This window comes from Leucoraja erinacea, unplaced genomic scaffold (assembly GCF_028641065.1).
Source record: "Leucoraja erinacea ecotype New England unplaced genomic scaffold, Leri_hhj_1 Leri_248S, whole genome shotgun sequence".
Classification (NCBI taxonomy): domain Eukaryota; kingdom Metazoa; phylum Chordata; class Chondrichthyes; order Rajiformes; family Rajidae; genus Leucoraja; species Leucoraja erinaceus.
Genome location: NW_026576149.1, coordinates 128175 through 155000, shown reverse-complemented (window position 1 = coordinate 155000; position 26826 = coordinate 128175). Strand labels below are relative to the sequence as shown.

The 26826-nt window shown below is 46.9% G+C and overlaps 2 protein-coding genes across 3 annotated transcripts in view; both read left to right on the top strand.

Annotated features, from left to right (window-relative positions):
* LOC129716493 (ankyrin repeat and SOCS box protein 5-like) overlaps nucleotides 1-25648 on the top strand; it is a 27091-nt gene extending 1443 nt beyond the window's left edge. The window contains exons 2-8 of one of the 2 annotated variants that reach the window (XR_008726647.1): nucleotides 5291-5370; nucleotides 6295-6402; nucleotides 10591-10741; nucleotides 11574-11708; nucleotides 12663-12854; nucleotides 17461-17758; nucleotides 18782-25648. Coding sequence is in view for 1 of the 2 variants with exons in the window: in XM_055666356.1 (XP_055522331.1) it covers nucleotides 5291-5370; nucleotides 6295-6402; nucleotides 10591-10741; nucleotides 11574-11708; nucleotides 12663-12854; nucleotides 17461-17588 (794 nt within the window). In the remaining variant the exon portion in view is untranslated. Of the gene's footprint in view, nucleotides 1-5290; nucleotides 5371-6294; nucleotides 6403-10590; nucleotides 10742-11573; nucleotides 11709-12662; nucleotides 12855-17460 lie in introns of both variants that reach the window. The other variant, XM_055666356.1, reaches the window with a different exon arrangement.
* The window catches only part of spata4 (spermatogenesis associated 4), a 28551-nt gene continuing 25391 nt past the window's right edge, over nucleotides 23667-26826 (top strand). Inside the window, exon 1 of the mRNA XM_055666354.1 lies at nucleotides 23667-23828. Within this exon, the coding sequence (XP_055522329.1) occupies nucleotides 23667-23828 (162 nt within the window). The remainder of the gene's footprint in view (nucleotides 23829-26826) is intronic.

Sequence of the window (26826 nt, the reverse complement as noted above, 5' to 3'; positions counted from 1 at the left end):
TCCTCGCCCCAGTCGTAACAGGGACAGTCCCCCTTGTCCTCACCTTCCATCCCATCAGCCGTCGCATACAGCACATAATCCCCCGACATTATCGCCACCTCCAACAGGATCCCACTACTGGCCACATCTTCCATTTCCACCCCTTTCTGCTTTCCACGGAGACCGTTCTCCCCGAAACCCCCGGGACAACGCGTCCCTTCCCACCCAAACCACCCCCTCCCCTGGTACTTTCCCCTGCAACCACAGGAGATGCAACACCTGTCCCTTTACCTCCCCCCTCGACTCCATCCAGGGACCCCGGCGGTCTATCCAGGTGAGGCAGAGGTTCACTTGCACCTCGTCCAACCTCATCTACTGTATCCGCTGTTCCAGGTGTGGACTACTACATATCGGCGAGACCAAACGTAGACTGGGCGGTCGTTTGGCTGAACACCTCTGCTCAGTCTGCTTAATCTCCCAGCTGCCAAACATTTCAACTCCCCCTCCCATTCCCAATCTGACCTCTCTGTCCTGGGCCTGCTCCATTGTCAGAGTGAGGCCCAGTGCAAATTGGAGGAACAGCACATCTTAGAAACATAGACAATAGGTGAAGGAGGAGGCCATTTGGTCCTTCGAGCCTGCACCGCCATTCATTGTGATCATGGCTGATCATCATATTTCTCTTGGGCAGTTTACACCCCAGCGGTATGAACATTGACTTCTCTAACTTTAAATAGGCCTTGTTTTCCCTCTCTCTCCATCCCTCCCCCTTCCCAGTTCTCCCACCAGTCTTACTGCCCCCTGATTACATTTTATCTCTGTATGCTTCATTGTCTCCGAGCTAACAATGATCTACTCGACATTTTCCTTGAACTTCATCAATTTTGACGTCTCATTTTCACACCTTACCGTTCCTTATCTCTGTGTTTCCCTCTCAGTCTGAAGAAGGGTCTCAACCTGAAACGTTAACCATTCATTCTATCAGAGATGCTGCCTATCCCACTGAGTTACTCCAGCACTCTGTGAAACATCACCTATCCATGTTCTCCACAGATGCTGCCTGACCCGCTGAGTTACTCCAGCACTCTGTGAAACGTCACCTATCCATGTTCTCCACAGATGCTGCCTGACCCGCTGAGTTACTCCAGCACTCTGTGAAACATCACCTATCCATGTTCTCCACAGATGCTGCCTGACCCGCTTAGTTACTCCAGCACTCTGTGCCTATCTTCCTGTGCTGTTCTATGTACTAATTGATGTATTCCTGCACGATAGTTTCGTAGCCGGAGTTGCGAAGGTTCAAAGTTGATATGAAATGGAGAAGGAGGGTTGGCTGGGCCAGTTTGCGGATCAGTGTTGCTAGGGATTGTTTACGGAGCTCCTGACTCAATATGAATCCCAGCTGCGACTCCTACTGGTGGTTTGAGAGGCCGTGGGGAGATGGAGATTTAGGTACTGAATGCAGGGGTGTGAGGGGAGGTGGAGGGAGAGTGAGACATGCGTAGAAGTTATGTTGGCTCTGTGTGTTTGGGCGGCCTGCTTGCTGTGGATGTTGTTTGTGGAGGCCGTGGGCTCTGCACGCTGAGATTGAGTTGTAAACCGAGGCAGGGTGAGGTCAGTTGTCCAAGTTTAGCATCAGAAGCTGACATGTCAGCGAAAGGCCTTGGTGCGATGCCCATTGGCCTGCCCGTAGCCTTGCTGGGCAAGCCTGCTGTCTTCTCCGCTCCTCTCTCCCTGAAACTACTTGCACAAGGCTTGCGAACTGGTGAGGCCACATTTACAGTATCGTCTTCAGTTTTGGTCTGAACAACTGGTTTAGGAAAGATGTTTTTCAGCTGGAAAGGGCACAGAGAAGATTTATGAGGATGTTGCCAGCAGTCGAGGGCCTGAGCTACAGGGAGAGGTTGGGCAGGCTAGGACTTTATTCCTTGGAGCTTAGGAGGTGATCTTATAGAGATGTAGAAGGCCTTTTGCCCAGATTATGGGAATCGAGAATCAGAGGTTTATGGTGAGGGAGGAAGGATTTAATGCGGGCCTGAGGGGTAACTTTTTCATAGTGTGGTGGGTGTACGGAACGAGCTGCCAGAGGACGTAGTTGAGGCGGGGACTATCGCGGTGTGGTAACATTTAGACAGGTACTTGAATAGCAAAGGTTTCAAGGGATATGGGCCAAATGTAGGCAGGTGGGACTAGTGATGATAGGACATGTTAGTCGGCGTGAGAAAATTGTGCGAAGGGGTTTGTTTCCATGCTGTGTGTCTCTATGACTGACTCTAGCTATGGCTTCAGGTGGAAGGTTGACGTGGACCTTGGAGAAGTTGAACACTTGTTGCTTAATAACTTGCAGCTCCTCTGAACAAAAATGAATAGGATTTTCTTATTTAATGAACTTGCTATTTTTAATACTTTTGTTTCACTTTGGGACGTTTATCGATTACCATTGCCCAACAGCATAAGATATGTGCACTTATTAATTACGGTTTTATGCAAAGTCATTAGCTTTTGGTTCCTTCAATTAATTACAGCTTATTCTACAGTTAAGTGCCAATTATTGCTGGCAACTCCACAGATGCTGCCTGACCCGCTGAGTTACTCCAGCACTTTGTGAAATGTCACCTATCCATGTTCTCCACAGATGCTGCCTGACCCGCTGATAATACTTTGTTCAGCGTTTTCTCCAACCTATTATCTCACTAATATTTGGGTTTACTAAAGCATGTATCGGGTGCGTTATTATTTCTTTATTGTCAACCATCAAAAATTGTATTTTAATTTGAACAGCACAGCATGTTATCTGTTAGAAGATGTTAGAAATGATGCACATCAAGGTCTTGAAATGCCTATTTACATTGTTGCTTTCTATTCTTCTGTTGTGTTTAATTTGAACATGGCACAGTATAGCACAGGAACAGGCCCTTCAGCCCACAATGTCTGTACCCAACATGATGCCAAGACCATCACTTATCTACCCACACATAACCAGCATCCCTCCATTCTCTGCATATCCATGTGCCCATCCAAAGGTCTTTCAAACACCACTATCGTATCTGCCCCCACCACCACCCCTGGCAGCATGTTCCAGGCACTCACCGCCCTCTGTGTAAAAAAACCTGCCCCACACATCTCTTTTAAACTCTGCTACTCTCACCTTAAAGTTCTACCCTCTAGAATTTGTTTTTTCCATTCCTGGAAAAAGCTTCTGACAGTCTACCCTATCTATGCCTCTCATAGTTTTATAAACTTCTATCAGGTCGCTCGACCAACCTCCAGCTTTCCAGAGAAAACAACCCAAGTCTGTCCAACGTCTCCCTGTAGCTGAACCCCGTAATCCAATGGGTCTTCTATATCCCGTGTACTAAGGTTCAGTGATGTTTTTTGCATACAGATCAGTAAGATTGTTGCCGTACACATACAATCCCCGATCAAGTACTGAAAGTCCACTGAGTCCATATGCAAGAGTGGCCAGCGTTTTGGCACCATGACAGGCAACATTCCGGTAAACCCCCTCTGCACCCTCTCCAGAAGTCCCAACATTCTCATGCCATAAGGAATAGGAGTAGTATTAGGCCATTTTGCCCATCAAGTCTACTCCGCCATTCAAACATGGCTGATCTATCTCTCTACCTATCCTAACAATCCCCTCTCCTCAACTCCAGAAGGTCCCAACCGCTGGATACTTTCAAGCAAGTGGAGTTCTGCCATCTGTGGAATTCTCTGCCTCAGAGTCTACGGTGGAGGCAGGTCCTCTGAATGCTTTCAAGAGAGAGCTGGAGTACTCTGAAGATAGCGGTCAGAGGATATGGTGGAATTCTCTGCCTCGGGTAGGGCGGTGGAGGCAGGTCCTGATCACATTGAATTCAAGGGCTGGCTCTAGAGGGCCGAATGGTCTCTCCTGCACCGATTAGCTAATGTCTATTCTCTCTCTCCCCAGAAACCTGGAATTGGGATGTCCTGAACTGAAGGAAATACTTCAAATGTGGCCAACCATGTAAATCTGTGTTTAATGATACTTTTAAAGTGTAGGCGATGCCTGCGAACTACTGTCCGAATGGCCACTCGCTGCATTACTGTTGAAGGGAAATACTAAGTGTCATACTACACGATGTGTTAATGTCTTTTCTCCTGTCAGCATGTGGGAATTCCCAATTTTAATGTATTCCTCTGTGAATAATCCCTCTGTAAATCTGTAGATGAACCAACTACTTTGTATCATGCTATGGTTGGAATGCTACTGGTGTGGTGATGGATATTGACGCAGGTTTGTTTTGTTGCACAGTTGTTCATTATGTTTTCTTGTACATGAGAAATGTTAACCAACTAGAGAGAGGGTGCAATGTAGAAGGAATGGAGGTGGTGTGGTGAGGAATATTGACGCACTGTGTAACAGCTATCGTTGCACAGTCACTTGTAAATAGATTGTCGGTAATGAGCAAATGTTAACACGAAAGAGAGAAGGGTCCAATGTAGAAGGAATGGTTCCCCTGGTTGAGAAGTAGTCGGAACAATACTGTGTAACAGCTATCGTGCTCCAACCCTCATTGTAAATAGATTGCGGTAATTTGGCAAATAAAATACACGGCCTGAAGAAGGGTCCCGACCCAAAACGTCCCCTATCCATGTACTCTAGAGATTCTGCTTAACCCCCTGAGTTACTCCAGTACTTTGTTTCTTTTCGTAAACCAACATCTGCAGTTCCTTGTGTCCACATTTGGCAAAAGTTTTTTCTTGGATTTGTAGGTGGGGGAGTGCTGAATAAATTCAGCAGGTCAGGCAGCATCTGTGGAGGGAAATGGGAGTGCAAAATTGGAGGGCATAGGTTTAAGGTGAGGTTTAAGATTTAATGTGAATTAATGTGATTTAATCAATGAGGAGAGAAAAGGGATGGGAGCTGGTGCAGGATTCACAAAAAGTTAATCTGCAGTCGGATCGGTAGTAAAGAAAGCAAACTCAATGCTAGCATTTATTTCAAGAGAATTCCAGAGTATACAAAAAATAGGGATGTAATGCTAAGGCTCTATAAGGCGCTGGTCAGGCCGCATTTGGAATATTGTGAGCAATTTTGGGCCCCATATCTGAGGAAGGATGTGCCGGCTCTGGAGAGGGTCCAGAGGAGGTTTACAAGAATGATCCCAGGAATGAGTTGGTTAACCTATGATGAGCGTTTGACGGCACTGGGCCTGTACTCGCTGGAGTTTAGAAGAATGTCCAGCAGCTTCAGCATTGTGGTGTATAACGTGTACAGAACAGTCTCCACACAACCTCATGCCCACTCTGACTAGCGGTTGTATTGACAGTGTTCTTGTTTCTGCAGGTTCCTGGGCAGACCGGTCACCCCTGCATGAAGCAGCCAGCCAAGGTCGCCTTCTGTCCCTCAAAACCTTGCTCGCACAGGTCAGTGTACTTTGCCTTTCATTCATTGACTCCTGGGTTTCTACACTTCGGGCTGGCCAACATTTCTATCTACATGTAGTTTAGAGTTATACGACTCGCCCACACCGGCCAACATGTCCCAGCTACTCTAGTCCCACCTGCCTGCGCTTGGTCCATGTCCTTCAAACCTGACCTATCCATGCACCTGTCCAAATATTTGAAACATTATGATAATACCTGCCTCAACTATCTACTCCGGAAGCTCGTTCCACACACCCACCACCGTCTGTGTAAAGTTATCTTAAACCTGAGCCCAGGGTGGGTCACATAGAATGGGGCAATGAGAGCAATGAGAAGATGTGGTATCTTTCAGTGGTCTCTTGAGAAAGGGGAATAGCAATTGTAAGGCAGGCTATTGCCCTGATGTTCCAAGCCCAAACCCTTGTAAGGACATTGTCCTCCAGGCCTTCTTACTTCTTTTCAAGCTTAGAAATGGCTTTAGACTTGAGGCTTTAGAGATACAATGCGGAAACAGGCCCTTCGGCCCACCGATCACGATCACCGCAGATACTAGCCCTATCCTACACATTAGGGACAATTTTACAATTTACCAAAGCCAATTAACCTAAAACCCGCACGTCTTTGGAATGTGGGAGAAAACCAGAGCACCTGGAGAAAACCCACGCGGTCACAGGGAGAACATACAAACTCCGCTGGTCAGAGTGAACTTGATGGGCCAAAGGGCCTGTTTCCATGCTGTGTCTAAACTAAACCTCTGTAGCGAATGGGTATCATGATTCTTGTCCGTAGAATGTGATGTGGTCAGTTTGGGGTCAGAGTTCAGAGACGGAGGGGGAGTGACTTTATCAAAAATGTTGAACTAATTTCCAATCTGTCTGGGGATCCATCTTAACCATGTCCTTGTATCATCTTGCGTGCATCCAGGGTCACAGTGCCAACACGCTGACAATAGATCACGTTTCTCCTCTCCATGAAGCATGTCTAGGGAACCATGTCGCATGTGCCAAAGCCTTAATAGAAGCCGGTGCTGATGTAAGTAACAGGACATGATGGAGTTTAATTGTATTTTGTTTCGCCAATCTCTCCCACAAATCATTCTGCATGCTAACAAACTGTGCAGCAAAGATCTTGTTATCAAAAATCATTTTGCTGACATAGCGCCACTAATAAAGCATATTAACTCAGGCCTTTCATAGGAATATATGGATTTGAGGAAGGACATTCTTGCTATTGAACGTAGGTTTACAAGGTTAATTCCTGGGAGGGCGGGACTGTCATATGCTGAGACAATGGAGCAGCTGGGCTTGTACACTCTGGAAGAATGAGAGGGGGTCTCATTGAAACATATAAGATTGTTAAGGGTTTGGACACGTGAGAGGCAGGAAACATGTTCCCGATGTTGGGGGAGTCCTGAACCAGGGGCCACAGTTTAAGAATAAGGAGTAAGCCATTTAGAACGGAGACGAGGATACACCTTTTCTCACAGAGAGTTGTGAGTCTGTGGAATTCTCTGCCTCAGAGGGCGGTGGAGGCCGGTTCTCAGGATGCTTTCAAGAGAGAGCTAGATAGGGCTTTTAAAGATAGCGGAGTCAGGGGATATGGGGAGAAAGCAGGAACGGGGTACTGATTGGGGATGATCAGCCATGATCGCATTGAATGGGGGTGCTGACTCGAAGGGCCGAATGGCCTACTCCTGCACCTATTGTCTATTGTCTATTGATTCAGGATTCAGAAATCGAAGGTGCAAAGGGACTTGGGAGTTCTGAGACAGGATTCCCAAAAGTTAATTTGCAAGTTGAGTCGGGAATGAGGAAGACAAATGCCACACTAGCATTTATTTCGAGAGGGCTAGAATATAAAAACCAGGAATGTGATGCTGAGGCTCTGTAAGGCGCTGGTTCAGACCACATATGGAATATTGTGCGCAGTTTTGGGCTCCATATCCGAGGAGGGATGTGTTGGTGTTGGAGAGACCATGAGACTTAGGAGCAGAATTAGGCCAGTCAGCCCGTCGAGTCTGCTCGGCCATTTAATCTTGGCTGATCATTCACTCCCTACCCCATTCCCCGTCGTCTTCCTATGACCTTTGATGTCCTTCCTAATCAAGAGGCGATGAGTTTCTGCCTCATCAATACCCAATGACTTGGCCTCCACAGCCATCGGAGGCAATTCATTACACAGATTCACCAGCCTCTGGCTGAAACGAGGAGAAATTCTTCCTCGTCTCCAATTTGAAGGCACGTCATTTTACTCTGACGCTGAAGTTTATATTCAGAAGAAAGTTGACTATTCTGAGGCTGTCCCCTCTTGTCCGAGACTCTTCCCATTGTTGGAAACATAGAGCTGAAGTTTACAAGAATAATCCTGAGGATGATTGGGTTCCCTAGGACATTGAGGGAAGTTAGTGTAGAAATAGCCGGGGCTATGACAGAAATATTTCAAATGTCATTAGAAACGGGAATAGTCCCCGAGGATTGGCGTACTGAGCATGTTGTTCCATTGTTTAAAAGGGGTTCTAAGAGTAAACCTAGCAATTATAGGCCTGTTAGTTTGACTTCAGTGGTGGGCAAATTAATGGAAAAGATACTTAGAGATATATAATATAGATAAGCAGCTGGATAAACAGGGTCTGATTAGGAACAGTCAACATGGATTTGTGCCTGGAAGGTCATGTTTGACTAATCTTGAATTTTTTGAAGAGGTTACTAGAGAAATTGACGAGGGTAAAGCAGTGGATGTTGTCTATATGGACTTTAGTAAGGCCTTTGACAAGGTTCCTCATGGAAGGTTGGTTCAGAAGGTTCAACTGTTGGGTATAAATGCAGGAGTAGCAAGATGGATTCAACAGTGGCTGAATGGGAGAAGCCAGAGGGTAATGGTGGATGGCTGTTTGTCGGGTTGGAGGCAGGTGACTAGTGGGGTGCCTCAGGGATCCGTGTTGGGTCCTTTGTTGTTTGTCATGTACATCAATAATCTGGATGAAGGTGTGGTAAATTGGATTAGTAAGTATGCAGATGATACCAAGATAGGGGGTGTTGTGGATAATGAAGAGGATTTCCAAAGTCTACAGAGTGATTTAGGCCATTTGGAAGAATGGGCTGAAAGATGGTAGATGGAGTTTAATGCTGATAAATGTGAGGTGCTACACCTTGGCAGGACAAATCAAAATAGGACGTACATGGTAAATGGTAGGGAATTGAAGAATGCAGTTGAACAGAGGGATCTGGGAATAACCGTGCATAGTTCCTTGAAGGTGGAATCTCATATAGACAGGGTGGTAAAGAAAGCTTTTGGTATGCTAGCCTTTATAAATCAGAGCATTGAGTATAGAAGCTGGGATGTAATGTTAAAATAGTACAAGGCATTGGTGAGACCAAATCTGGAGTATGGTGTACAATTTTGGTCGCCCAATTATAGGAAGGATGTCAACAAAATAGAGAGAGTACAGAGGAGATTTACGAGAATGATCCCTGGGTTTCAACAACTAAGTTACAGAGAAAGGTTGAATAAGTTAAGTCTTTATTCTCTGGAGCGCAGAAGGTTAAGGGGGACTTGATAGAGGTCTTTAAAATGATGAGAGGGATAGACAGAGTTGATGTGGACAAGCTTTTTCCTTTGAGAATAGGGAAGATTCAAACAAGAGGACATGACTTCAGAATTAAGGGACAGAAGTTTAGGGGTAACATGAGGGGGAACTTCTTTACTCAGAGAGTGGTAACGATGTGGAATGAGCTTCCAGTGGAAGTGGTGGAGGCAGGTTCGTTGGTATCATTTAAAAATAAATTGGATAGGCATATGGATGAGAAGGGAATGGAGGGTTATGGTATGAGTGCAGGCAGGTGGGGCTAAGGGAAAATAATTGTTCGGCATGGACTTGTAGGGCCGAGATGGCCTGTTTCCGTGCTGTAATTGTTATATGGTTATATGGTTAACATAAGAGGGGTGTTTGATGGTCCTGGGCCTGAACTCGCTGGGGTTTGGAAGGATGAGGGGATATCTCATTGAAATTTACCGATTAGTGAAAGGCCTGGATCGAGTGGATGTGGAGAGGATGTTGCCCCAGCCAGGAGTGGTTACAAAAAGACAAACAAAGTGCCGGAGGAACTCAGTGGGGTTTGTTTGTAATCTCTGGGGGGTGGTGAGACATGGATATGTGACGTTTTGGGTCGGGACTCTTATCCAGACTGATTGTAAGAAGAAAGGTTTCTAGACAGATAGTTGGAACAAAGGCCAGAGATTAGAACATGTAGGAAAGAACTGCAGGTGCTGGTTTAAATCAGTAGACTTAAAATGTTGGAGTAACTCAGCGGAACAGGCAGCATCTCTGGAGAGAAGGAATGTGTAACGTTTCGGGTCAAGACCCTTCTTCAGGCTGAGAGTCAGCGGAGAAGGAGACTTGAGATAAGGAAGGGTAAGGTGTGAAAACGACAAATCAAAGCAGACGATAAATGTTTCTGCAGTTTGATTGGTAGATATGACAATAAACTAATTGCTGCACTGTACTCGGTGGGGTTGAGGAGAGGGCGTTCACGTCGATCGCGGCCCTGTTTTCATCAATCTTTCCACCACCACACACAAGAAGTGACAAGACAGACGCCATTGTGCAGATGCTGAGATGTGTGTTCAGCTCTGGCTGAACAACTTCTAATCTTGTGTGTGGACTCGACAAGAAGAAGACTGTACTGGTCCTGGGCTAATGCACGACTAACGCGCTGCATGGACTGGGCTAATACACTGCACTGCACTGGGGTAATGCACGACTAATGCACTGCACTGCACTGGGGTAATGCGCGACTAATGCACTGCACTGCACTGGGGTAATGCACAACTAACGTGCTGCAAGGACTGGGTTAATGCACAACTAACGCGCTGCATGGACTGGGCTAATGCACTGCACTGCACTGCACTGGGGTAATGCACGACTAATGCACTGCACTTCACTGGGCTAATGCGCGACTAATGCACTGCACTGCACTGGGGTAATGCATGACTAACATGCTGCAAGGACTGGGGTAATGCGCGACTAATGCACTGCACTGCACTGGGGTAATGCATGACTAACATGCTGCAAGGACTGGGGTAATGCGCGACTAATGCACTGAACTACACGGGGGTAATGCACAACTAATGCACTGCGCTACACTGGGGTAATGCACGACTAACGTGCTGCACTGCACTGGGGTAATGCACGACTAATGCACTACCACTGTCCTGTCGCAGGTCAATGCCATCACCATTGACGGGGTGACGCCGCTGTTCAATGCGTGTTCCAGCGGCAGTGCCAACTGTGCCGAGCTGGTGCTACAGAACGGAGCCAGCCTGCAAGGCCAGGACTGCCTGGTCTCAGCTATCCATGAGGCGTCCAGTAAAGGTCAGCCATTCCTCCCCTTCCCCCGAATACCCCCTGCCCCATATAACCCGTCTCTTCCCCAAATACCCCCCTCTTTCCCATTTACACTCTGCTTCCCAAATACCATTCCTCCCTAAATATCCCATCTTTGTTCCCCAAATACCCCTCTCTTCCCCTATTACTCCCCTCCTCCCCAAATATCCCACCCTTGTTCCCAAATATCAAACCTCCCCTATCACCCCTTTTTCTGTGCTAAAGACTCTGTGCATCTACCCAATCTATTCCTCTCATGATTGTGCACACCTCTATAAGATCACCCCTCATCCTCCTAGGATCTAAGGTGTCCCAGCCTGCCCCACCTCTCCCTGTAGCTCAGCCCTTCGAGTCCTGGCAACATCCTCGCAAATCTTCTCTGCACCCTTTCCAGCTCGACAGCATCTTTCCTATAACCTGGTTCCCAGAACTGAATACAATGCTCGGAAGAGAAGGAATGGGTGACTTTTCGGGTCGAGACCATACCTCATCCTGTCACACTGAGTTACTCCAGCAGTTTGTGTCTATCTTTAGTGTAAACCAGCATCTGCAGTTCCTTCCTACGCAATACTCTGAATGTGGCCTCACCAACATCTTATATAACTGCAACATGACCTCCCATGTGATCGTACACCTCCAGCACTCTGCGTCACAGCTGACCTCTGCTGCTCTCTCTCACTCTCTCCCTATGACTGAATTAAAATGTTTTATGAAGTGAAGAATTAGAATATGTTGAAGCAAGTTACGGTTTCATACAATGAACACATTTTAGTTTAAAGTTGTCAGTGGCATGGCTTTGAAACCCCGCTGTTGTACCCAGGTCACAGTGAATGCATACAAGTCCTGATCTCCTGGGGAGTGGACATAGACCTGGACATCCCACACCAAGGAACGCCACTGTACGTTGCCTGTGTCCATCAGCAGTACTTCTGCATTAAGAAACTGCTCCATGCAGGTGAGAGCTTCTACACTTACATTATGTTTAGAATTTACTTTCAATGTACAGAGTGTGGCTGTGTGTGGATGTGTGTGTGTGCTCGTGAGTGCCTGTGTGCATGCTTATGTGCGGAGCATGTGCGTGCATGTTTGTACATGTCTGTGTGTGAGTGTCCGAGTGTGTGAGTCAGTGATGGGATTGTGTGCAACATTTAAATATTATTCTTGCTTCTTTTTGAAATGTTCTATGTTCTAATTGTTTTAGGTTAGGTTTAGTTTATGCATGTTTGTGAGTGTACACAGTTCTAGGCTCATGTTCGTGAGTGTACACAGCACTAGGCTCATGTTCGTGAGTGTACACAGCTCTAGGCTCATGTTCGTGAGTGTACACAGCACTAGGCTCATGTTCTAGGCTCATGTTCGTGAGTGTACACAGCTCTAGGCTCATGTTCGTGAGTGTACACAGCTCTAGGCTCATGTTCGTTAGTGTACACAGCTCTAGGCTCATGGTTCGTGAGTGTACACAGCTCTAGGCTCTCATTAGTGTACACAGCACTAGGCTCATGTTCATTAGTGTACACAGCTCTAGGCTCATGTTCGTGAGTGTACACAGCTCTAGGCTCATGTTCATGAGTGTACACAGCTCTAGGCTCATGTTCATGAGTGTACACAGCTCTAGGCTCATGTTCATGAGTGTACACTGCTCTAGCTCTCATGTTCATTAGTGTACACAGCTCTAGGCTCATGGTCGTGAGTGTACACAGCTCTAGGCTCATGGTCGTGAGTGTACACAGCTCTAGGCTCATGTTCATTAGTGTACACAGCACTAGGCTCATGTTCGTGAGTGTACACAGCTCCAGGTTCATGTTGATGAGTGTACACAGCTCCAGGCTGACGTGAGGCTTGCTAAGCAGATGCTTTCATGGTGCTGGCATTAAAGGGCGGTGCCTGTGGTACTTTGTGTCGACTGCAGGAGCCAATGTGCAGAAAGGCAAACATCAGGACAGCCCCCTACACACAGCGGCGCGGCAGACCAACCCGGATATCGTCACGTTGCTGCTCGACTTTGGAGCGGAGGTACGAGCCAGGAATGCGGAGGGAGAGCGGCCCATTGATGTGGCCGTCACCAGTAGCTCCGTCGACAGGCTGCTGCTACATTATGAAGGTAAACCCCGGGGTGTACCGGCTTTATTCATAGACTGGTGGCTGGAAGCAACACTGGTCCCACACGTGGTTTATAACAAGACAATAATACATCAGGCAACTGAACCGTCCTCTCACCAACTAGAGAGCAGTCCTGACCTCCCATCTACCTCATTGGAGACCCTCGGACTATCGTTAATCGGACTTTACTTGACTTTATCTTGCACTAAATAATATTCCCTTTATCCTGTATCTGTACACGGTGGACAGTGCGATTGAAATCACGTGTTGTCTTTCCGCTGGCTGGTTAGCACGCAACAAAAGCTTTTCACTGTACCTCGGTAAACTAAGCTGAACTAAAAGATTTGAGCAGGAACATGGATAGGAAAGGTTTAGAGGGATATGGGCCAAGCGGGGATAGGTGGGACGTGTAGATGGATGAGTTGAGCCCGTTTCCACGCTGTGTGACTATGACTACGTGAGAGGCTGTAGCAATAGGTACTACTCCTTACTTCTTAAGGGGTTGGACAGGCTAGATGCAAGAAGATTGTTCCCGATGTTGGGGAAGTCCAAGACAAGGGGTCACAGCTTAAGGATAAGGGGGAAAACCTTTAAAACCGAGATGAGTAGAACTTTTTTCACACAGAGAGTGGTGAATCTCTGGAACTCTCTGCCACAGAGGGTAGTTGAGGCCAGTTCATTGGCTATATTTAAGAGGGAGTTAGATGTGCCCTTGTGGCTAAGGGGATCAGGGGGTATGGAGTGAAGGCAGGTACGGGATACTGAGTTGGATGATCAGCCATGATCATATTGAATGGTGGTGCAGGCTCGAAGGGCCGAATGGCCTACTCCTGCACCTAATTTCTATGTTTCTATGTTTACTCCCACTCCGCACGCAACTGGTGTCACTGGCCATTCTGGCATTCTAGTTTGCAACCCCAATTTCCCCTTAACTGAGGAGAGGGTCAGAAGCCCAGAGTTTGGTGGTGTGGGCAGATGCATGGCAGATGCAGTTTAATGTGGATAAATGTGAGGTTATCCACTTTGGTGGCAAAAACAGGAAGGCAGATTATTATCTAAATGGTTTCAAGCTGGGAAAAGGGGAAGTACAACGGGATCTGGGGTCCTTGTTCAATAGTCACTGAAAGTAAGCATGCAGGTACAGCAGGCAGTGAAGAAAGCGAATGGCATGTTGGCCTTCATAACACGAGGAAATGAGTATGGGAGCAAAGAAGTCCTCCTGCAGTTGTACAGAGCCCCGGTGAGACCACACCTGGTGTATTGTGTGCAGTTTTGTCAAGTTGGCTGAACGCACTACTCTCTGCAGAGCCTTCCTGTCCTGGGCAGAGCTGTTCCCAAACCAGTTTGTGATGTTGCCGGACAAGATGCTTTCCACAGCCCCAGAGTAGCAGCACTGAAGGATCCTCAGAGAGACTGAATTTCCTCAGCTGCCTGAGGTGGTAAAGGCGCTGCCTTGCCTTATTCACCAGTGCGGCAGTGTGATGTGGACTCCCAGGTATTTAAAGCAGGTCACCCTATCCACAGTAGCCCCGTTTATCTCCAGTGGCGTTTATGTCCTCGGATGTTGAGCCCTTCTAAAGTCCACAATCAGCTCCTTAGTTTTAGTGACATTCAAGAGGAGGCTGTTGTCCTGACACCAGAGTGCCAGATCAGCCTTCTCATCATTATCGGAGATCAGGCCCACCACTACAGTGTCATCAGCACTACAGTGTCATCATTTGCTATCTGTAAGTAAACCTGTTAGTCTGTGTCCAAGATGGCTGTCGGAAGGGAGAGTGGACGCTAGCGCGCTTTAGCTGCCGCTGCTCTCTCTTCACATTGTGTTTTTGATTTTTTTTTTGTTTTTGGACTCAATTCTGTTTTTAATTTGTGTTTCTGTGATGTCTTTATTATTTATTTTATTCCGATTATATGTTTTATTATTCCTGTTAATCTCTGTAAGGTGTCCTTGAGATTTCTGAAAGGCGCCCAAAAATAAAATGTATTATTATTATTATTATCAGCAAACTTGATTATGGAGTTGGAGCTGAACCTAGCCACACAGTCATGTGTGTATAGGGAATACAGTAGGGGGCTGAGGATGCAACCCTAGGGGGATCCTGTGTTCAGGGTGAGGGGGTTGGATGTATGTCTCCCCATCTTGACCACCTGGGGCCTGGCGGTGAGAAAGTCCAGTACGCAGGGGAGTGTGTTAAGCCCCAGTACCAGCAGCTTCTCAGCAAGTCTGGTGGGGACTATCGTGTTGAGGGCTGAACTGAAGTCAATGAACAGCATCCTCACATAGCCCCCCTCCTGGCTGTCAAGGTGAGAGAGAGTGGTGTTCAGAACCTGGGAGACCGCATCGTCCGTGGATCTGTTCAGACGGTATGCGAACTGTAGCGGGTCCATGTTGCGAGGGAGGAAGGCGCACATGTGGTTCTCGATCAGCCTCTCGAAGCATTTCAAACAAGCTGGAGAGGCATTCTTTGGTACAGATACAATGATGGATCTTTTGAAGCAGGCAGGGACCATGGACTTGGCCAGGGAGAGGTTGAATATTGTGGTGAGCACCGGAGCTAGCTGATTAGCACTTGCCCAGGTATACTATCTGGGCCTACAGCTTTCCTCACGTTCACACCCGTCAGACGCGTTTGTTCTCCAAACTTGAGGAAGGACATTCTTGCTATTGAGGGAGTGCAGCGTAGGTTCACGAGGTTAATTCCCGGGATGGTGAGACAGTCATATGTTGATAGAATGGAGCGACTGGGCTTGTATACTCTGGAGTTTAGAAGGATGAGAAGATATCTTATTGAAACATATAAAATTATTAAGGGCTTGGACACGCTAGAGGCAGGAAACATGTTCCCGATGTTGGGGGAGTCCTGAATCAGGGGCCATTATTTACGAATAAGTGGTAAGCCATTTAGAACGGAGAGGACAAAACACTATTTCACACAGTGAGTTGTGAGTCTGTGGAATTCTCTGCATCAGAGGGCGGTGGAGGCTGGCTCTCTGGATGCTTTCAAGAGAGAGCTAGATAGTGCTCTTAGGGACAGTGGAGTCAGGAGATATGGGGAGAAGGCAGGAACGGGGTACTGATTGTGGATGATCAGCCACGATCACATTGAATGGCGGTGCTGGCTTGAAGGGCCGAATGTCCTACTCCTGCACCTGTTGTCTATTGTTGGGTCAGGCAGCATCTGTGGAGAACATGGATAGGTGGCATTTCACAGAGTGCTAGAGTAACTCAGCGGGTCAGGCAGCATCTGTGGGGAACATGGATAGGTGACGTTTCACAGAGTGTTGGAGTAACTCAGCGGGTCAGGCAGCATCTGTGGAGAACATGGATAGGTGACGTTTCACAGAGTGCTGGAGTAACTCAGCGGGTCAGGCAGCACCTGTGGAGAACATGTATAGGTGACGTTTCACAGAGTGCTGGAGTAACTCAGTGGTTCAGGCAGCATCTGTGGGGAACATGGAAAGGTAATGTTTCAGTGGGACTTTTTTTCAGACAGACATGCTTCCTGACCCGCTGTATTACTCCAGCACTTTGTGACTTTTCCCTCTAATCCAGGCAGCATTCTGCTACAGTATAGATAGGCTAGATGGAATGAAACCTTTCGCCATGGTAGAGATGTACAGAATGAAAGGGCAGAGGTTAAGGGAGATGAGTAAGAGGCTAGCAGGCGGGCGCAGTCAAGCTTCTCACAGCACGGTGGTGGAATCTGGGATCTACAGGGTGGGTGCTGAAGGCTGAGATTGTCACATGGTTTACCCAGAGAATCACCACATCAGAATAGTCGTGGACCATGGGGTCAGCACCTGCTGTGTCAACTCTCCACTGCCTGGATTAGAGGGTTTCAACTACAGGGAGAGGTTGGATAGACTTGGATTGGTATCTCTGGATCGTCAGTGATCGAGGGGAGATCTGATCACATGCCATACAATTATGAGAGGCACAGATAGGGTAGACATTCTGAACCTTCTCCCCAGGGTGGACATGTCCAACACTAGAGGGCACAGCTATAGTGTGGGAGGGGGAATGTTTAATGGAGATGTGCTGAGCAGTTTATTTTACACAGAGCAGTGGGGGTCTTGAACACACTGCCAGGGGTGGGGGGTGGAGGCAGATACGATAGCGGTGTTTAAGAGGCTTTTGGATAGGTACATGGATATGCAGGGAATGGAGGGATATGGATCATGTACAAGCAGATGAGATCACTTCAGCTAGTCATCATGTTGGCACAAATATTGTGGGCTGAAGGGCCTGTTCCTGTGCTGTACTGTTCCACGTCGGAAAGAACTGCAGCTGCTGGTTTACACCAAAGACAAACACAAAATGCTGGAGTAACTTAACGGGACAGGCAACTTCTGTGGAGAGAAGGAATGGGTGACGTTTTGACCCAAAACGTCACCCATTTCTTTTCTCCAGAGATGCTGCCTGTCCTGTTGAGTTACTCCAGCATTTTGTGTCTAACTTCTGTTGTATGTTCTCTGTGGCGATTTATACTGGGAATGAGAGTCTCAGCCGTCCCCGAGTCTCGGTTTGTTTCCGTGTGAATTGATGACGGTGACGGGAGCGTGGGACTGTTGCTGACTGATTGTGTCTCCGCTTGCTTCCTTTGCAGCCACTCCCAGCTCGTTGTGCCAGCTTTGCCGCCTGTGTGTGAGAAACTGCATCGGCAGGCCCCGTCTACAGTACATTCCACAGCTGCAGCTGCCCAGGCTGCTGAAGGACTTCCTGCAGCATCAGTAACCTGCTTCCCTTCTCACCGCAGCCACCGTGCAGAGCTGTGTTAACTCCTCGCTGTACATAGACTTGTTGACAAACCTGTTGTTGCAAATCACTCTCACCCTCTTTCATCTGTTTTTCTCCCAATCCGTGCAAAAGAACAAATTTCAGGAGTGGGAATCGGCCGGGAGCAGGTGAGATGGAAGCAAACTTACACACACCCGACACAATTAATTCTGATGCAATCTTAGTACTTACTTACTTAGAGATACAGCACGGAAACAGGCCCTACAGCCCACCCAGTCCATGCCGACCATCGATCACCCCTTCACACTAGTTCTATGTTATCCCACTTTCTCATCCACTCCCTACACACTAGGGGACAATTTACAGAGGGCCGATTAACCTACAAACCCGCACGTCTGTGGGATGTGGGAGGAAACTGTAGCACCCGTAGAAAACCTACGCGATCACAGGGAGAACGTGCAAACTCCGCAAGGTCAGGATCGAACTGGGAAAATACTGGCCTGGAGCTGTGAGGCAGCAGCACAATACCCCACACCACTGTACTGTTCATTGTCACTGAATCTCCATACTGAGTTAGAATAATATTTCATACCTCAAGTTTGGGTAGACAGTCAAAACCTTTTCCCCAGAGTGGAAATGTCAAAGACTAAAGGGCATAACTTTAAGGCGAGGGGGCCAAAGTGCAAAGGAGATGTGCGGGGCAAGTCTGTTTTACACAGAGATTATTGGGGCGCTGCCAGGGGGAGGTGGTGGAGACGGATACAATAGTGGTGTTTAGGAGACTTGCATAGGCACTTGGATGTTCAGGGAATAGAGGGATATGGGTTACATGCATGACGATCAGAGTTGGTTTTTGTAATCATTTTCAACATGGACATTGTAGGCTGATGGGCCTGTTGATGTGCCGTACTGTTTTATGTCCCAAGTTATCGAGGACAATCCTTTTCATTGATGTAATACAGTAACTTGGAACACCATGGTCTCTCTGAAGGACATTTAGACAGACACAGATAGGATAGGTTTAGAGATATATGTGCCAAACATGGGCAGGTGGGAGTAGCATGAATGGGGCATGTTGGTCGGCATGGGCTAGTTGGGCCGAAGGGCCTGATTTCCCTGCTGTATGACTCTAGCTCCTAAATGCTGTGTGGCTTTTCCAGCCTGACCTTGCCCTTCCTTTCCCTTTATAGTCAACCCCGTGAAGGCCCCAGTTGACGGCACAGATGCCCGCCTGCGTTAAGGTACATGACCTGCTTTGATGTGCTGATGACATGCAAACAGATTCTCGCCCACCATGGTGGTCTATCCAGTCACCGATCATTCCTTTTGCCACAGTTGTCCAACATCGTTCACAGCTGAACGTCTGTATTCATCGTCTACATGTCCCCACATCTCCCAGACATAGGGCACCAGTCATAGACATCGGAAACAGGCCCTGTGGCCCAACTTACCCATTTGACCAAGATGCCCCATCTGCACTAGTCCCACCTGCCCGCGTTTGGCCCATGTCCCTCTAAACTTATCCTATCCATGTACCTGTCCAAACGTATTTTATAGTACCTGCCACGACTACCTCCTCTGGCAGCTCGTTCCATACACCCACCTTATGTGAAAATGTTGCCCCTCAATCTTTCCCGTCTCTCATTAAACTTATGTCCTCTGGATCTTGATTCCCTTACCCTGGGTAAAAGACCAGGATGGTCGATGTTTCGAGTCTCTGGCCTTGAGATCCAGTCGCCTTTGTCAGAACTCGGCTTGGTTGTTTGAATTCATCCAAACATTACACCACCGATAGAAAAAAAAAGCCCCAATATCTTTCAATGATTTGAGTTACATTTATCTGCCTCCTTTTATGGGGAGTTCTACATGTTGGACACTCAGTTTGCTTGCATTGACAAAACTTGACTGGGTACATCTGAAGCTTGGACTGACACTAACATCGAGTGACAAGGAGAGAAGTCTCTCCTGCTAACACCATCTATCCAGACCCATGTTACTGTACTACATAGGTGCAAACATTGGTCCTAAATCACTTTGGGCAAACAGAAGATAGAATAGGACAGCACAGGCCTTTCAGCCCACAATGCCCATGCCAAATATGATGCCAAGTTAATCTTCACTGCCTGGACCTGATTCATATTTCTCCATTCCCTGCATATCCATGTGCTGGTCTAAAAGCCTCTTAAACACCACTATCATATCTGCCTCCACCACCACCACCACCGGCAGCACGTTCCAGGCACCCACCACCCATTGTGTAAAAAAATTTGCCCCGCATATCTCCTTTAAACTTAGCCCCTCTCACCTTAAACCTACGCCCTCTAGTCTTTGATTTTCCTATTCTGGGAAAAAGATTGTGACTATCTACCCAATCTGTGCCATAATTCAGGTCTCACTGCAACTTCCAGCGTTCCAGAGAAAACAATGGAAGTCTCAACACGAAACATCATCTGTCCATTTCCTCCTCCCACCTTCCCAGATGCTGCCTGACCTGCTCAATTCCTCCAGCTTGCTGTCCTTTGCTCTTTGAAGTAGATAATTTCTCTACAATAATTTGTAATATCTGTGGCAAACTATTTAGGAATACAATACTCACTCATGAGTCCCAACCCAAAATGTGTAGAATTTTAATCCTGCACCTATGTGTAGAATTTAAAATCCTGCACCTATTTTCTATGCTTCTATGCCCAGAGAACCAGAGAAGACTGAGGTGAGAAAAAACATTTTCACCCAGAGAGTTGTGAATTTGAGGAATTCCCTGCCACAGAGGGCAGTGGAGGCCAAATCACTGGATGGATTTAAGAGAGAGTTAGATAGAGCTCCAGGGGCTAGCGGAATCAAGGGATATGGGGAGAAGGCAGGCACGGGTTATTGATGGGGGACGATCAGCCATGATCACAATGAATGGTGGTGCTGGCTCGAAGGGCCGAATGACCTCCTCCTGCACCTATTTTCTATGCTTCTATGCTGCCTGACCCGCTGAGTTACTCCAGTACTCTGTCTTTTTTTGTAAACCAGCATCTGCAGTTCCTTGCATCGACTCGTAAGGTGATAAGTGATATCAGAATTAGGCCATTCGGACCATTGTCTACTCCGCCATTCAACATGGCTGACCCATCCTTCAACCCCATTCTGCTGCCTTCCCATAACCCCTGACACCCGTACTAAACAAGAATCTGTCAATCTCTGCCTTAAAAATATCAATTGACGGCCTCCACAGCCATCTGTGACAATGAATTTCACAGAATCACCACCTGAAGAATGGCTAAAGAAATTCTTCATCACCTTCCTAAAGGAACGTCCTTTTATTCCAAGGCTATGAACCGTGGTCCAAGACACTCCCACTAGTGGAAACATCCTTCCCACATCCACTCTATCCAAGCCTTTCACTATTTGGTGTTTCAATGAGGTCCCCCCTCATTCTTCTAAACCCCAGCGATTTCTTTAGCCAGTTCTGAATCTGTGGAATTCTCTGTCACATGGATATAGATACATAGAAAATAGGAGCAGGAGTAGGCCATTTGGCCGTTCGAGCCTGAACATCCACAATTAGTTCCCAGTTCCTGCCTTCTCCCCATACCCCTTGATTCCGCTAGCCCTAAGAGCTCTATCTAACTGATTACATCCACTGATTGCATCCAGTGATATGGTCTCCACTGCCTCATCTCAGTTCTAAATGGTCTATCCATTACTCTTAAACTGTGGCACCTGGCTCTGGACTTCCCTAACATCGGGAACATGTTTCCTGCATCTAGCCTGTCCAATCCCTTAATAATTGTATATGTTTCTATTTCATCCTTCTAAATTCCAGTGAATACAAGTTGTACAGGGCCCTGGCGAGACCACTCCAGGTGTGGTCTCACCAGGGCCCAGTACAACTGCAGAAGGACCTCTTTGCTCCTATACTAAATTCCTCGCGTTAAGAAGGCCAACATGCCAACAGCTTTCTTCACTGCCTGCTGTACCTGCATGCTTACTGTCAGTGACTGATGTTCTAAGACTTCCAGACCCCGATGTACTTCCCCTTTCCCTAACCTGACACCATTCAGATAATAATCTGCCTTCCCGTTCTTGCCGCGAAAGTAGATAACCTCACATTTATCTACATTATACTGCATCTGCCCATTCACCCACCTGTCCACGTCACTGTGCATCCTCATAGCAGTGACCTATTAATCCCTACTCTTTGTTCCTGTCTGCCAACCAATTTTCTATCCATGTCAATACTCTACCCCCAATACCTTGTGCCCTAACTTTGCCGACTAATATCCTATGTGGGACCTTATCAAATGCTTTCTGAAAGTCCAGATACACTACATCCACTGGCTCTCCCTTGTCCATTTTCCTAGTTACATCCTCAAAAAATTCCAGAAGATTAGTCAAGCATGATTTCCCCATCGTAAATCCATGCTGACTCGGACCGATCCTGTTACTGCCATCCAAGTGTTCGTCTATCTCATCTTTTATAATTGACTCCAGCATCTTCCCCACCACCGATGTCAGGCTAACTGGTCTATAATTCCCTGTTTTCTCTCTCCCGCCTTTCTTAAAAAGTGGGATAACATTAGTTACCCTCCAATCCACAGGAACTGATCCTGAGTCTATAGAACATTGGAAAATGATCACCAATGTGTCCACGATTTCTAGAGAAACCTCCTAGAGTACCCTGGGATGCAGACCATCAGACCCTGGGGATTTATCAGCCTTCAGTCCCATCAGTCTATCCAACACCATTTCCTGCCTAATGTGGATTTCCGTCAGTTCCTCCGTCACCCCAGATCCTCTGGCCACTACTATATCTGGGAGATTGTTTGTGTCCTCATCAGTGAAGACAGATCCAAAATACCTGCTCATTTGCCATTTCATTGTTCCCCATAATAAATTAATCTGTTTCTGTCTCCAAGGGACCCACATTTGTCGTAACTAATTTTTTCCTCTTCACATACCTTAAGAAGCTTTTACTATCCTCCTTTATATTCTTGGCGAGCTTACCTTCATAATTCTTTTCTCCCCGTATTGCCTTTTTCGTTACCTTGTTGAAGTTTAAAAGTTGCCCAATCTCTGGCTTGCCGCTCATCTTTCTGTGTTATATGTCTTCTCTTTTATTTTTATACTGTCCTTGACTTCCCTTGTCAGCCACGGTCGCCTCTTACTCCCCTTAGAATCTTTCTTCCTCTGGAATGAACTGATCCTGCACCTTCTGTATTATTCCTAGAAACGCCTGCCATTGTTGTTCCATTGTCATCCATGCTAGGGTATCTTTCCAGTCAACTTTGGCCAGCTCCTCCCTCATGCAAACATAGTTCCCTTTGTTCAACTGCAATACTGACACCTCCGATTTACCCTTCTCCCTCTCAAATTGCAGATTACAATTTATCATATTATGGTCACTACCTCCAAATGGCTCCTTTACCTTGAGTTCCGTTATCAAATCTGGTTCATTACACAACACTAAATCCAGAATTGCTTTCTCCCTGGTAGGCTCCAATACAATCTGCTCTAAGAATCCATCACGGAGGCACTCCACAAACTACCTTTCTTGGGGTCGAGTACCAACCTGATTTTCCCAATCTACCTGCATGTGAAATCTCCCACAACAATCGTAACATTACCTTAGGTACATGCTAATTTTAGCTCTTGATGCAACTTGCACGCTATCTCCAGGCTACTGTTTGGGGGCCTTTTACATAACTCCCATTAGGGTCTTTTTACCCTTACAATTTCTCAGTTCTATCTTCAATGACTATAAGTCTCCTGATTCTATGTCATCCCTCGCAAGGGACTGAATTTAATTCCTTACCACCAGAGCTACCCCACCCTCTCTGCCCACCTGTTTGTATTTTCGATAGGACGTATACCAGTTCCCAGCTACAATCCTCTTGCAGCTCTGTAATTCCCACAACATCATACATAGAAGGCAGTGGAGGCCAATTCACTGGATGTTTTCAAGATAGAGTTAGATTTAGTTCTGAGGGCTAACGGAATCAAGGGATATGGGGAGAAAGCAGGAACGGGGTACTGATTTTAGATGATCAGCAATGTTTCTCCCACTTGCATGTCAATTCCCTCACGATCATGTCCAGTTTGCTTTTGACAATCCACATTGAGCCCAGTATCACTACCTGGAAATGCAGACTCTATCAGATTGAAACCACGCACGCTCTGCTACATCAGCAACATCGGTCGGTGTTGCTACTTCCACATCAGCAACAAGGGATTGCCTCACTGCTGACCATGGTGAAGTTGAAATACCAACCCATATCATCCCATGGCAGTTCTGTTAGCAGAGAGGGGTATTCACTCTTAGAGCAATCGAATTGTTAGTTGTCCGCAGTGTGTAGAGAGTGGATGAACAGAACGGGTGATCGATGGGAGGCGTGGATTTGGTGGACCGAAGGGCCTGATTTCATGCTCTATCTCTAAACTAAACTAAACTAAATTCATTCAAACAAGAGGATATCTAATTGTTTTTATTTTTCAACTGGTGAAGTTGCAGTTTGAAAACAAGCCAATCCATTCCCTACATTACAAGTATAACTGACTACAAAAAGTGTGTCATTATGGAATGTTCTTGCCACCAAAGGCACTGTAGAAATATAACGATTTCTTGATTATTGCAGTGCTGAGTGAAACATAGAAGCAGAATGAGGCCATTCAGCCCATCAAGTCTACTCTGCCATTCAATCATGGCTCACAACCCCATTCTCCTGCCTTCTCCTCATAACCCCTGACACCCGTACTAATCAACAATCTATCTATCTCTGCCTGAAAAATACCCAATGACTTGGCCTCCACAGCCGTCTGTGGCAGTGAATTCCACAGATTCAACACTCTCTGAATAAGGAAATGTCCCTTCATCTCCTTTCTAAAGGTATGTCCTTTTACTCTGACGCTGTGCCCTCTGGTCCGAGACTCTCCCACTAGTAGAACCATCCTCTCCACATCCACTCTATTCATGCCTTTCACTATTCGGTAAGTTTCAATGAGGTCCCCCCTCATTGAAACATAATGAGTTCATCATCCTTATACTCCACGATACATAACACTCAAGTTTAAATCTTCCCCATAACAACCTGGGCAACTTCAGTCTCTGTGGAGACATTATCCTGAGTCTATTGAAAGGCACGTTACATACAAGTTTACAGTGGCCTTGGAATCATTTTGCAGTTTTGAGCCCATGCCCGTAAAGATGTGCACCCTATATCCCGGGCCTAGAATCTGGGAGCCCAGTGTGCTCGAGTAACTCAGCGGGTCAGGCAGCATCTGTGGAGAACATGGATAGGTGACGTTTCACAGAGTGCTGGAGTAACTCAGCAGGTCAGACAGCATTTGTGGAGAACATGGATAGGTGACGTTTCTCATCAGAATACGGTGCCAGGGATGACACACTGCCTGCTTTTATTCAGGAAATATTACTTATTCCAAGTGAACATCTTCAATGAGAAACAATCTTCAACAAAACACAATCTATGAAGGCAATAAACTACCAAGTATGTTGAAACAAAGAACCAGATGCTGGTTTATACCACAGATAGACACAAAGTGCAGGAGTAACTCAGCGGGTCATGCAGCATCTCTGGAGAATAAGTTACTCCAGGACTTTGCGTCTATCTTTGGTAGCTACTACACATGCATGACCTCGGTACACGGGTACACACGCGTGTACCATCACTTCACACATGCCCATTGTTCCTGCCAATGGCTGCAATATTTTGCAGCCTCTTGTGCTCAGACAATCTATCCAGGGTCAATGATCAGAGTACGGCGTCAGGGCTGACACAATCCCCACCTTAATTCACCAATATTACTTACACTAAGTAAACATCTTTATTGAGAAACAACCCACGACAAAACAGACGTAATGTACGACCATTGGAATATTGAATGAAGAAGATTGAAAGTTATTGGACACGTACAGTCTGTGAAAAGACAATGTTTGTCATGATTGTCACTACTGAAATTTGTTGTGGATTTATGTGCAGTTTTTTTTGCTTTAAAATAACTTTTGTTATTGTATTGGTAAAAAGCATTTGAATTAAAAACAAATATTTTAAAGATCCAATTGATCTGCTTCTTTATTCAACAGCGTAAAACCCTGTGGAAACTCAGCCCAGTGTGGAGCATCTATTAGTACAAGTCTGTCCATGAGATCAGTGACTGAGAATAACTCAGCGGGTCAGGCAGCATCTGTGGAGAACCTGGATAGGTGACGTTTCACAGAATGCTGGAGTAACTCAGCGGGTCAGGCAGCATCTGTGGAGAACGTGGATAGGTGACGTTTCACAGAGTGCTGGAGTAACTCAGCGGGTCAGGCAGCATCTGTGGAGAACATGGATAGGTGACGTTTCACAGAGTGCTGGAGTAACTCAGCGGGTCAGGCAGCATCTGTGGAGAACATGGATAGGTGACGTTTCACAGAGTGCTGGAGTATCAGTGGGTCAGGCAGCATCTGTGGAGAACATGGATAGGTGACGTTTCACAGAGTGCTGGAGTATCTGTCTGCAGCACAACTATCTTGATTACACTTCTTCCCACCCTGCTTCCTGCAAAGACTATCCCTACTCCCAATTCCTCCATTTGCGCCCAATGTAGAACATCCGCAATGTCTTCATTCTTTAGGCCCTTGTTTCAGGGGACCCAAAACGTCACCCATTCCTTCTCTCCAGAGATGCTGCTTGTCCTGCTGAGTTAATCTAGTTTTTTGTGTCTACCTTCGATTTAAACCAGCATCTGCAGTTCCTTCCAACACAACTGAATCGCCCTACTGCAACCAGAGATCAGTGCTGAACTATCTACTTCGCTGGTGACTGTCGGATTATCTTTGATTGGACTTTGCTGGTTTTACATCGTAAATGGCTCGATTTACCCCTATCCCAAGCCCAGCCCAACCCCAAAGCAATCACTGCCCAGTCTATCACCGGCTCCAACCTCCCCACCATCTAAGGGATTTATCCCCCCCCCAACCCCAACCCCACCCCATCCCCAACCCCACCCCACCCCCAACCTCAACCCACCTCCATCCCACACCAACCCCACCCCACCCCAACCCCAACCCACCCCACCCCATCCCAACCCCCCCAACACCCACCCCATCCCACCCCAACCCAACCCCCAACCCCAACCCCACCCCATCCCAACCCCAACCCCCCCCACCCCATCCCAACCCCACCCCACCCCATCCCACCCCACCCCAACCCCCACCCACCCCAACCCAACCCCAACCCCATCCCACCCC